The sequence below is a fragment of the Ambystoma mexicanum genome, chromosome 1p (genome assembly GCF_040938575.1).
Source record: "Ambystoma mexicanum isolate Mex_15411 chromosome 1p, UKY_AmexF1_1, whole genome shotgun sequence".
Taxonomy (NCBI): Eukaryota; Metazoa; Chordata; class Amphibia; order Caudata; family Ambystomatidae; genus Ambystoma; species Ambystoma mexicanum.
In genome coordinates this window covers 1198792261-1198805431 of record NC_090921.1, presented here as the reverse complement: position 1 = coordinate 1198805431, position 13171 = coordinate 1198792261, and the positions used below count along the sequence as shown (strand labels likewise).

At 46.5% G+C, this 13171-nt stretch overlaps 1 protein-coding gene across 3 annotated transcripts in view; it reads left to right on the top strand.

The window, feature by feature from the left end:
* The window catches only part of HPN (hepsin), a 780351-nt gene extending 778729 nt beyond the window's left edge, over nucleotides 1–1622 (top strand). For all 3 annotated transcript variants that reach the window (XM_069604921.1, XM_069604920.1, XM_069604919.1), the window contains one exon: nucleotides 768–1622. In XM_069604921.1, coding sequence (XP_069461022.1) covers nucleotides 768–806 — 39 coding nt within the window. In that variant the 3' untranslated portion in view covers nucleotides 807–1622. The remainder of the gene's footprint in view (nucleotides 1–767) is intronic.
* Nucleotides 1623–13171: the final 11549 nt, after the last annotated feature.

Here is a 13171-nt window from a genome sequence, read left to right as displayed (position 1 = left end):
TCATTTGTATATTCATGTCTCTGCCTTCTTCTTCCTTTCCACATACCCTGCATTTCTCCCATTGTACCCAATGTCTCTTGTACTTCCTCCCTCTTCTCCTTTGGCCTCCTACATTTGCGTCGCCCCATTGCCTCTGAAATATTCTCACTTACTTGTATTGGTTCTTTGACCTTTTTCATTTTCATTCTTACATCTGTTCTTTCCCTGCATCACTCTCTTCATGTATTCTTTTTAACTTACTTTCATGCAATCATTCGCCACATACTCCTGCACCTCTTTCATACCATGTTCTCTCTTTTATTTCTCTCTATCCCATGGTCCATGATTGTCTTCATGATGTCCTTTTGTTCTGTTCCTTTTTTAACTTTACTTTCTGCTCTTTTACATTCCAAACATTCACCCTGAAAATGTAATGCTGCTTTCCTTCCTGTCTCTTGGATATATTGCACTTGTCTGTCTTTTTTTGAATCTCTCATCTCTGGTCTCCTTCTTATTCGTTTCTACACAATCCTATACCTTTGTTCCATTTCATGTAAGCCTTTTTGAAACTCTTTTCTCACGATGTTATCTATCCCTTTTTAATTTCCTTCTTCATCTATTCTTCTTTTTCTCTCTGTCACCTTATCTTCATCTCCATCTCTCCACCAATTTTCCCATTGCATGCTCCTCCGAACCACTTTGGTCCTTCCTACTTTCCCTCCCGTCCCTCCCTTTGTCCATGTTCACTGCCTTTCTGCTTTCAATTGCTCTCCTCTGTGCTCTTCCAGACTCACTCTCAGGTCAATGGAATCATCAGCATGAACTAATGGTGGATTGGAACCTTGGAACAAGCCCCTTCCTTACTCTTCTTCGAGGTCTACCAAGGGAAGAAGAAATGTCTGCTACCAAAGACAACTGCACCACAGATTTACCACCCAATGATGATTCCGTTCATGGTTGGGCTTCAATCGGGTAGATGCATGTATCTCTTTGTAGGGAATATTGTCAGAAATGTTCACCACGTTCAATCTTTTCCTGCACTCTCAGCGAGCCCTACATAAACATCGTGAACAAAGGCTTACATCGTTTGCATCATCAATGGCAATACTTGGATTGACAGTTTACATCTACATGGCCAACTCTGCTTTACGAGAAGGTGACTGATATGTGCAATTAACTCATCAATTGCAAAAGTAATTGAGGCCGCCAGTGCCGGCATGTTGAATTATTGCTACGGCACAAAGGAAACATACCCTGGTAATTTACATGCCTAGAAATAACCTGGATAATGAAGAGTCAGAGTGAGTGAATGTATGAGTGAGTGAATGAGTGCATGAAGATTATTTAGAGCATATTACGGGTGGTACACCCACTGGTTGATAGTAGAATAATTCATGCCCACGAATTTTCTTTCATTCTTTAGAAAGGTTTGATTCAGATCTGGTTTCTCTCCATCCTCAGCATCAAAGGCCATTCTGTGGGATGTTCATTTTAATTAACATTTTTAAGTGTTGGGAGGTTTGAACTTTTTTTACCTGTCTAAATAAACATGGATGGCAAGAGAGGGTTGATTACCCAGCAGACAGTAGAGCAACATTATTGTGTTAGCAGGAACAAAAATAAACATTACTTGATTTCTTGGATTTGTAGGGTATGTGTGCAATGCATAGAGAGAGTTGTGTGTATATATATATATATATATATATATATATATATATATATATATATATATATATATGGACCCCCTGACCATTGCTATAGTGTATACCATCACTAAATCATCGGAGTAGTGTTCCTGATGGTTTCACTGATAGGAAAAACTGTCTATTCATAATGCTATAGGTTGGGCAAGGGAAATTGGCCAATGTTGTCAATGCACCTTTCTATGACACCGTTTCCTATGGCTGTACAATTGGCCCTGCTGTGGTTGATTGGAAGAATTTCCTACTGGCCGTTGACTGTGAAGGCATGGGCATGGTCACACGCATATCAGATCTGCACATGTGACTCGCTCTTCCCTGGGATTCTTGGCCTTTCAAAGGCAGAAATTCCTCCTGTTCCAAAACAGGCCAGTCTTCACCATAAATATCCCAATGTAATTTCACAGGTGTTAACCCTCTGATCATTAGCTCCCTCTCATCTGAGGTTGGTTAAACAAACATCACAATGCTCATCTGCCACAGGACATGTGGTTCCCACTTCCACATTAGAGACAACATGATGGTACAGTATAATGTGTAGATAAAAGATCACCGTCTTTGCAACTGGCCAGCAATTATTCTAATCAGACTGAGCCACATGGACCAACGATACACAGTAGGTGGAAAGTGCGCAGTGTTCATTCAAAAAATAGTGATCTTTGTATATGAGAGAGATTCAACCTAACATTCAACTTGACAACCATGCAAAGGTTTCCAAATAGTCTCTCTAGTATTTCAGGCTTTCATCTTGAGTTTCCTGAGTGTTGCCTCTTCTACTTGAATTGCACATCTATGTGTGATTGTAGATGTGTAATAACAATAGCTTCAATTACTTCTGAAATCAACAAAAAGGATTGGTGAAAGGTTTCAATTTCTCCAAGTTACCTTCAATTGTTTTGGTGATTTCAGTAAGTTAACTTATCAGGGCTATACGGCCTAGATCTGCATATCATCAGCATAGTGCCTACAGTGCAGGAAACATCATGCATCAGCCTGACATAAACATTGAATAATGACAGGAAGTTGAACTGAATCCTGGGTCATCGAATAAGAGGTAGGACACATCAGGGAGAGACATAGGCACCCATACCTTCTGGGTGGTTGCTCCCCTACAGGAACATATATAGCAATATAAGAGCAGCTCATCCAGCCACCACCAATGCCTGCATATGGTAGACCGACCTGTGGGGTTCAAATGTGTGAAGGTCTGCTGAAAGACACAACATGAAAAGTACTAAACAATTCTCAAAAGTAGATAATCTGCCACAAAAACCTGGTCAAAACTATTGCAGTGACAGGCTCTAAAACCAAACAGAAAATCATCAAAGTTGCCACCTGGCCCCAACAATGTTCCATTTGGGGGTGAGTAATAGCTTCTCCAAATTCTTCTCCATCAGAGAAAGAATGGAGGTCAGGGAATAATTGGTGAAAACATTAACATGATTACTAGATTTGTTAAGGAGGCACCAAAGCTTGATATTTTTTTATGGTGCCTGTCAACTCTGTCACATGTATCTTGTCAGTGATCTGAACCATTCAGACTACCACTGTTGCTGTGGTCTGATGCATAGGGATCCAAAAGGCAAACTGTTCTATGGATAATGGAGGTGATGACAGGGCTGAAGACCACATGGACAAGAGCCACATTGAGCTTGAGAGCAGGAACTCACATCACCAGGTACAGATTAAGAACATTGTAATGATAAATCTGCCCCAGGTTCCTGCCACACCAACCTAAACCACAAACCTGAAATCCTGGGAGACACTGTGTCTTAAAACAAACAATACCTTCCCATTACTCACTCAAGTGTTTAGGCTTAATTCTTGAGCATTGCTTCTGCTACCATAAAATGCATTTCACATTTCTGGCTGCTTGTTTTCCTTTGATAGTTTTTGTCAACATAATTAAACTTCTGTTGGTTGTGGTTGCCATTAAGAGCAATTGAAGGCAGGTATCTTTAACTGTAACATCACAGAGACTCGGTGAACCTTAAGAACAGTGGTCAATAAGGTGTGTGATGTGCTCGTTGCATGATCCTGAGTGGTCATATGGCCCCAAGTAGTAAAACTCCTTCTCTTATACTCAGACAGTCAATACATTTTTTTTTTTTTTTAAATATATTTTTATTTTATATATATAAACCACACAACATTACAACTTAAACATAAATAAACACGTTTAACAACAAACAACACTGCAATCCCCATCCCTCCCCCCTATGAGCCTGTATGGTGTTCGCCTTTGGTATCCGCTGTGGGCGAGGGGGCGTCATCACTCTGAGTCAATTGAAGCTGACCCCGTTCCAAACAGTTCAGCTATCAACAGTTTCCATGCCGCAAGAGAGCACATTTCCTCGTCCTCCTCTGCGATACTGGCATCTCGCCACACAGCCGTCTCGGCCTCCGCCCATTTTTGGAGATCCCTCCACCAGACCTCCGTTCGTGGCTTATGACACTCCTTCCAACCCATGGCAATCCTACGTTTAGCAAGCACATAAGCCAGATCTTTCAATTTATCGACATGTCTGAGTTTACGCGCTCTGGGATATCCCCCCAGTAAGCAGGCCCAGGCTGAATCCACTTTGAGCGTAACACCCTTTCCTGCCAGCTTCTGCGCCACTTCACCCCAATAGCTTGCAATTACTGGGCATGCCCAAAACATGTGTATCATGTCTGCATTCTCCTCGTCGCACTTGGGGCACGCCTGGCGTCCAACACCCCGAAATTTGGATATTCTCAAAGGGGTCAGGTATGCTCTGTGCGTTATATAAAGCTGTATTTGCTTAAACCTGGCATTTCTCGATACTTTTTTATGATACCCGAGGGCTCGTTCCCACGACCCATCTGCCATCGGGGCCCCCATCTCCGTTTCCCATTCCAGTCTCAAGTGCTCTAAATCGCTCCCAGCCTTCGTCATCAACATCTCGTACAACCTAGAGACCTCATGCCCGCCCTCCGATGTGTCATATAGTATTTCCACCGGGGCATCCGGTTCATCGGCCAGGGTAGTTTCGGGCCACCTATTCCGGATCTCCTGCACTATCCTGTGATATGTCATATATTGACCCCTGTGCAGTCCCGACCCTGCCTCTAATTCTTCGAACTCCAAGATGGTCCCATCCTGCCAAATATCTCCCATGGTGACCAACCCCACTGACTCCCAGTATATCCGAATGGTTGCCCTGAGCTGCCCGTCTCCCTTCGCCAGTGCGACCAATGGGAACTGCAACACACACGGCAAAGGGTTGCCCATCATCCGGCAGGCCCGTTTCCACATGTTCCGTCCCAAAGCTAGCATACTAGGCCGCTCCCTCATGCATGCATTAGCCACCCAGATCACCTCTCGCAAGTAAAAAGGGGAGCAATCTTTCCCAAACAGCCTGTGTTCAGGGGTCTCTTCATCAGAGAGCCACCTGGACACATATTGTAGCTGCGCTGCCACATAATATGCCTCAAAGTTCGGCAGCTTGATTCCGCCCTTCTCATAGAAGTTCTGCAGCTTCCACAGTGCAACTCTGTTGCGCATGCCGTGCCACAGGAATTCTCTGCAAACACTATGTAGCCTCACAAAAAACTTCTTAGGAATCATGTAGGGGATGTTGTTAAAATAATGCAGAAGCCTGGGCAGCACTACCATTTTAAGCATGGCTCCTCGGCCCATCATCGCTAGTGGTAATCTTTCCCAGAACCTCATACATTTCTCGATCTTCCCCACAGCAAGTTCGTTGTTATGCTTGTGCTCTTCCACGGTCGTATGATACACATCGATCCCCAAGTATCTAAAGGATCTCGTCGCCCACGGGATCTGCAACACTGGCAACCTCTCCACTGGAGTCCCCACATAGCTCCCCAGCGGAAATAGAGTGGATTTCTGAGGGTTTACCGCTATACCGGACAACCAGGCATACCTCCCCATCACCTCTAAGACATACTGCAAATTTTCTTCTGGGTATCTTAGGTATAACAGCATATCATCTGCATACAGGGATATGAGGTGACACTCTCCACTCACATCAATGCCGACCGGGTCATATTGCTGCTGGAGGTAAATCGCTAAGGGTTCTAGGGCCAGGATGTACAACATTGGGGACCAAGGACACCCCTGCCTAGTGCCTCTGCCCAACTGCCATCTCTCTGACACCACTGCGCCCGTACGGACCCTGGCCAGTGGTGCACTGTATAACATCTCGGCCCACCTAACATAACCTGGTCCCATCCCGTACCCTTTCAGAGCCGCTAGCAGCCAAGGCCACCGAACAGAGTCGAACGCCTTAACCGCGTCCAATGCTACTATCGCCATTTCGCCGTCCTCACCACCACCCCACTCGACCACCCTGTGGAGGCGCCTGTGGTTGTGAGTGATGTTCCTATTAGGGACATAGCCCGTCTGGTCAGGGTGGATCAACTTGCCGATCACTCTACGCATTCTAGTAGCCAGGACAGCTGTCAGGATCTTACTATCTTGGTTCAGCATCGACAGGGGCCTGTAGGAGCCACAATCATGTCCCGGTTTATTTGGCTTGGGGAGCGGTATTATAATCGCCTCCCTAAGTGACTCCGGCAACCGTCCCATCTCGTACGCTTCGTTGAGCATTTCCAACATGGGCGGGAGCACTTCCTCTGCATAAACTTTATAAAATTCACTGGGGAACCCATCTGCCCCTGGGGCCTTACTAGTGGGCAACTGTCTCACAATCTCCTTCAGCTCTTCCAGGGTGATCGGAGCATCCAGCTCCTCTCGCTCCTCATCGCTGACCTTGGGCAAGCCTACATCTTCCAGCACTTCGTCTATCTCCTCCTGGCTGCCCCCCTCGCAATCTTCGTATAAAACCTTATAGTATTCCACGAATGCCCTGTTCACGCCTTCTTGGGTGTCTACCTCCTCCCCCTTTTCATTGGTTACCATTCTGATCGGGGATCGTGGGGTCTCACTCTTGTACAGCCAAGCTAAGAGTCGGCCCGTTTTATCTCCCCCCGCATGCAGTCTCTCGATATACTTTCTATAGTTCAAATTACAGAGCCTGTCCCAATGTTCCGCACACTCTTGTTGCAATTTGGAGACCGCCTCCGCATCTGTCCCACCACCTTTCAACTCCTCCTCCAGCGCAGTCTCAGCTCTATGCAAATCCGCCAGGACTCCCCCCATCAATCCCTTGGACTTCGCAATGGCGATCCCCCGCATTACGACCTTAAAGGCCTCCCATAAGGTGCCAGCCGACTTAACGCTCCCTTTATTCACCTCAAAATAAGCAGTTATCTCTTCCCTAATATCCTCTCTGAAGGCGGGGTCTTTGAGCGCCTCCGCCCTTAGGCGCCATGTTGGAATACGCGCTCGTGGGGAATACAGTTGCCATCGCATGACCAGGGGCGAGTGGTCAGAGAGGACCCTCGCCCTGTAGTCTATATGGTCGCACTCCGCGACTATGTCTGGCGTAGTGAAAAAGTAATCAAGCCTTGTGTGCAGTAGATGCGGAGCCGAATAGTGCGAGTATTGTCTCGCGCTCGGGTGTTTCGCTCTCCACACATCAACTAGGCCAAAATCCGCCAGCAGCGTCTGCAATACCCTGGCCGCCGGACTGGGCCCAGCCATCTTGTCATCCGACCTATCCTCCCTGGGGTTCAACACGCAATTAAAGTCACCACCCCATATCACCGTGCCCCCCATCCCAACACTGAGCTTGGTGCACAGCGTCCTAAAATATGTCGCCGTTTCCTGGTTAGGCGCGTATGTGTTTACAATGCACACTACTTTGTTCTCTACCATCCCCCTCACCATAACCAACCTCCCATCCTCCTCCACAACCTCCTCAATTAGCGTGAATGGGACGTGTGGCGCCACCCACACCAGCACTCCTCTGGCATAGGCGGAGTACGTTGATCCTACCACTGTTCCCTTCCACTTCCTCCCTACCAGCTCCAGTTTCTCTCGCTTTAGATGTGTCTCCTGTAGCAGGGCTACGTCTATCTTCTGCCTCTTAAGATACAACATGACTTTATTTCGCTTAAGATAACTGTTAAGCCCCCTAACGTTCCACGTTAATATCCTGAGGTCTCCCATGGCCTATCAGTAGTTTCCTCCCCCCATCCGAGGCAACCCCTCCCCACTTTGCGAACACCCACTCCCGGTTTCACCCCCAGGCTCATACAAAAACTAAAACTCCCCCCCAAACCCCTACCCCCAACCACTGCCCAGCTCCATCCCTGGATCTCAGGCATCCCTGTGTTCGGTCCTCCTTGGAAACCCAAATAGAGAACCCGACAGGGTGTCACCCCACTAACAGTGACTAAACTAAACACAAAAAGGGGGTGTGAAGGGTGGCTTCAGGCGGCTCCTCATCTTCGCAACCATGTCCGCGCAAGGACCACGTTTCATAACCCCTGACGCGCGCATGTTCTCAAGCGAGTCCAGTGACTATAATCTAGTCCCAATGTTCATGACCCGACCGGGCCCACAGCGTTACTTATCTCGTCCTTTATTTTCCACCGGCCGTCTGAACATCTGACTCCTGAGGGCAGTTGTGTGCATCCAACCACTCCATAGCATCCTCCGGGGTGACAAAGAACAATAGCTTGCTCTGAAAGAAAACCTTCAGTTTGGCCGGATAGAGCAACATGTATTTAAGCCCCGCTTCCCGCAATCTCCTCTTCACCGTTCCGAAGTTCATACGACTGCGCTGTACCTGCAGGGTGTAGTCGGGATAAGCCGTTATATTCGCCGCTCCTCGTTGTATTGTGCCTCCCTTGCGGAAGTGTTCAAGGATCCTTTCTCGGTCCCGGTAATTAAGGATCTTAGCTATCACTGGCCTGGGCGGGTTTCCCGGTGGTGGCTTCCTAGTTAAGGCCCTGTGCGCTCTCTCAACCGCAAAACCCTGCGACAGGGTGCCTCCCGTGATCTCCTGCAGTAGCATGTTTTCAATAAATTCTGTTGGATTGTGGCCCTCAGTTCCCTCCGGCAGGCCTAAGATACGAATGTTGTTCCTCCGGGCGCGCCCTTCTGCCTCCTCCGCCCTACTCTCCAAGTTGCCCACGCGTTGCACCAGGGCATGGAGTTCACGCTTATGCACAGCGCAGTCCGCCGCGGTAGGGCTCAATTCTTTCTCCAAAGTCTCTGTACGCTCTGCCAGGGTACGCACGTCCTGCCTTAGGAGGTTCACGTCCTCCTGCACTGCCCCAACCTGGAGTTCCATTGCGGTCTTCAGTTCAGCCACAGCGAGCTGGAGCTTGGTCTCCCAGGTCGCTTTCAAGTCTGCGATCGCAGCGAGGACCTCGTGGTTCGCACCCCCGGCGGCCATTTCCTTGGCTTGCGTTTTGTCCTTGCTTTTGGCTCCGTCTGGGCCGGGAGGCGTTTTAGCGTATTCGTCGAGCGTGTGCTGTTTGGTCTTCGCTCTCAGGGGCTTGTTAGACATGTCCCACGTCCTTCAATCCCCGCTCGGATCTGGGGCAGGGTTTCACAGTGCGCTCTGCGGGTGCCCCGTTGTTATCACCGCTTCTCAGACACAAAGTTCCTCTGTCCTCCGGCACCCCCGGCCATCTTGTCTATTACCTAGCGAAGCCAGGTCGCGTTTCACCCTCTGAGGTCCACTTTAGGCCACAAAGGGCCCGGGGCACAGTTCCCGGTCACACCGCACGATCCGGTCATAAAGTATCCTCGATCAGGCCCTGCTCCCTTCCCAGGTCCACGCCGTCGGCCTCGCAGGACTGGGTGTCCTTAATGACCTCGATGCACCCACGTCATGCACCTACACCACCACCATGCTCCAGTGCGACCGACAGGCGCCCAGATCAAGCACCCCTTTGTTCCTTTGTTCGGCGGCGGCGGCCATTTTCTCGTTCATCGCACTCTCGCCTCCAGATCTTCTTTTAGCTTTTTGTTGCGCTCTCACGGTGCAGGCCCATATCGAAACATAACCTCACGTTCACCTGAGATTCATGCGCGCAGTCATATCAGTCTCAGCCAAATTGCATCGGTCCTTGCACTGTTTTCAGTCGGATAATGTGCGGATCTTCGGGAGCCCCCGTACAGACACGTCCTTTCACATGGCTTCCTAGCCACGCCCTAGACAGTCAATACATTGCCTTAGATCAACAGAAGCTGATATCATTGAAGGATGAACTTAGCTTTCAACCACACATCTATTTACCAGCTCTGCACTTCCATGGTGACGGTGTGGAAGCTCTCAAGTAACGTGATGGTCTGCATATAAGCGCAGCCTGCACTTCTCAAATTTGAATTTCACAGACATTTCCAAATTGGAGGAATCTGGCACACATTATTTTTTTTCTTCTCAATGTAACATTTTATTAGAGATAATAGGAACAACTGCATCAAGACAGCATCATTACATTTTGAACATGAACCAAGCATAATAGTAAGGTCAGTGGTACATCTATGTACTACGTAGGTCACACAACCCACCCAATCTCCCCCCGCAGCCCTGTAGTCAGCGAGTCAATGGTGGCCTTCTGGTGAGACATGGGAATTGTTCTGCATAGTCCATGAAAGGCTCCCAGGTATTCAAGAAGAGATTCAGATTCCCTGTGCGTATATCTGTTAATTTTTCCACCACTGCAATCTCCCAACACTTGGACCACCATAGTGGCACACATTATTATGATTGGTTTTTGGTGCATTTTAGTGGCACTTAAACCAAATCCATTGTTATGGAGAAGAGTGGTGGCAGTGGATGTTGTGAACCAAAATATCTGGTTGGAAAAGTGCCTCTTGTTTTTTTTCCATTGTCTTCTGCCAGTAACCACAGCTTTCCTAACAATATTTGCTACAATCCGTGCTTTAGGAATGCAGGCATGACTTATTGTTCATTATGCTCAGTGATCCATTGGCAGCATTAGCACCGGGGCTGCTATGGTGGGAAAGGAACAAACAACCTGCCATGCACTGATGAGCATCTCACCCTGCCAGCTCCATTGCTTTTTGCTAATTACCCGCAACAGACTATTTCACTAACAGTTTTAGATACTGGGGGGTCAAACAGCTCTATGGTTTTCAAAGTCAGCAATATACCGGGTTGCTCGACTGCATTGTCTGTGTGCATTAGTATTTTTTTTTTTTTTTACCATACCGTTCTGTCGCAAACAAACATTTACTTTATGGCATTGCAATGCCATTTGCCGAGAGCACGATTCTCAAGCAGATTACAGAAAGGCACCTTACTGAGATTCAGCACATGCATTCAGGAGTGACATCTCCACAATCTGAGTAGAAGAAGGAGACTCATGGCTTTTTAGCCATGCATCAAGATGGCAGTCTTTCCTCTTTGTGTACTATATTGTCATCCTCATAAGTACATAGGGCCTAACTACCATGTTGCGGTTCCCTCACAAACAGAAGACAATATTATATGTTATCGTGATGTACATGATTCTGTCCCCTTACAGCAGCCCCTCTGTGTGGTGATCAGTAGGAACTTTGTTTGAGGATCTTCTATAACACAATGGAGGTGTGAAGCACCGTTTTACACATGTTTCTCTATCCTAATATAATGCTTTATGGAAGGCATATTGTCAGAATGAATATTGTGAAACAGCACTCAAAATGAGCAGTTTATTGTAATGCTGCTGGAAAGATTGTGATCTCTGAATTATGCCGTGTGTTTCACCTCTGTGTTGTTCCCAAGAATGGTAAAGCACAGGGCCACACCCCAAAACACACAAGAACATCAACTTTCAGATTTAGTCAAGGGCCACGACTCACATCTGGGCTCTCTTTTGTTGCTGAAGCGTGATGAAGCTCTCGGCATTATCATGTTGAAACTCTGCCTCATGGTTCTTGTACAGAGGCTGTACATGCACAATCTCTCTGAACATTTCAGACACATTCATAGCTTAATATTTCACATGAAAATTGTCATGAGGGATGAGGTCCTGAAACGCAGATGGTATCCTGGTTATAGCTCTGTGAGCTTATTTCTTTTCCAGCAGTGTCATTGTTCATCCATGCCGCTGTCCCTCTTCCTGAGATTGTCAGTGTCTCATTAACCTTATATCAGGATCCTCCTACAAGTCGTCATCATCCATGACTTGTGCTTCGAGAACATTTGGATGCCTCACACGTTAAGGCCGTTTCTGAACCATTTCTAATTCCTGCTGATTTTGGTTAGTGTCCAAAAGCGTGTCCCAAAATAAAGTCTCTACTTGGTTCCTTGTTTTTATTGTTCTGGACACAAACTTCTTTCAAATGTGTAGCTCCCATTTTTCTACTTTTGCTTTCTCTATCATTTGTTTGTATGCACTTGTAACTAACCATGGTCAGCTGCCTGTCTGATGATACCTCCATGTTCCTCACAACAGCATTCCTCCAGGCTCTCTTGGGCCCCATGTTCTGATGGATGTCTCAAGAGATAGACTTCATGATTGCCAGCTCCCGCCTTTTACGACCAAATTAATTCCATAGTCTTGCATCTGAAGGAGCCAATATTTAGTACTTCCCAAGGAAAAAGAGAGCTAGCAGAAATAATAAGGGGTAAAGGTTTTCCTCACTGTCACTAGATGTCTCACTACAGATACATGGGAATGTTTACCAGCCCCACAGTACCACCAATGCTAATTTTCTATTTGCTCATATATTTTCTCCACTTTGTTGAGTGCCCCACTGCAAATTGCAATCGTTAGTTAGTTGTTATTTTTATCCACGAGAACCAGCTCTACTCCAAGGCCTATCAGGACAGCATCTACCATTATTTCCAATAAAGCCACATGGGTGAAAGAATGCCACCATGGTCTTGGTTGTCAGAAACTGATTGATATTCAGGAATGCCTGCTGTTCCATGTCCGACCAACATTCCTTCAAGACGTGGCTTATGGTTACTGTGAGTGCCACTACATTTGTGACAAATCTCTGGCAGAAATGTACCATCCCTAAAAAGTTTCTGACTTCTGATGGTAAGGAAGGGTGAGACATGGCTTACATGTCTGTCACCTTTTGTAGATCTGTAGAGCAACCTGAGCCCTGGAAAGCATGACCTAGTCAATTTTGTTCTGTAGAATGGCACATTCCGAAAGTGACTGTGCACGTTCTTCATCTGAAAAAGCAAATATCAGCATATCAGCATATCGTCACTGGCTTTCAACAGTCCTGAAAGTCCAGCCAGAACCCCTTGAACCATGTGTAGGAAGACCTCTGCCAACATGATATCCTAAAAGATCATTGTTTCTAGTGGAAAAGACACACATTGTTTGAGATGGAGATGATATATCAGGAAGGTGGTCAGTCATAATCCCGAATTCAGAATCCCGAAAAAAAAAATCTCGAATAAAAAAAAAGATCGAATTTTCATATTTTTTTTTGGCTCTAGTTATATAATTAAAATAAGTAAAAAAAAAAAAAAAAAACGGGGGGTTGGGGGGAACCCCCCCATTTCGAACAAAAAACGTCATAAAAAAAATTCGATATTTTTTTTTCGGCCTTTTTTATTCAAGATTTTTTTTTCAGGATTTCTAAATTCGGGATTATGACTATAAACCTATCAGGAATT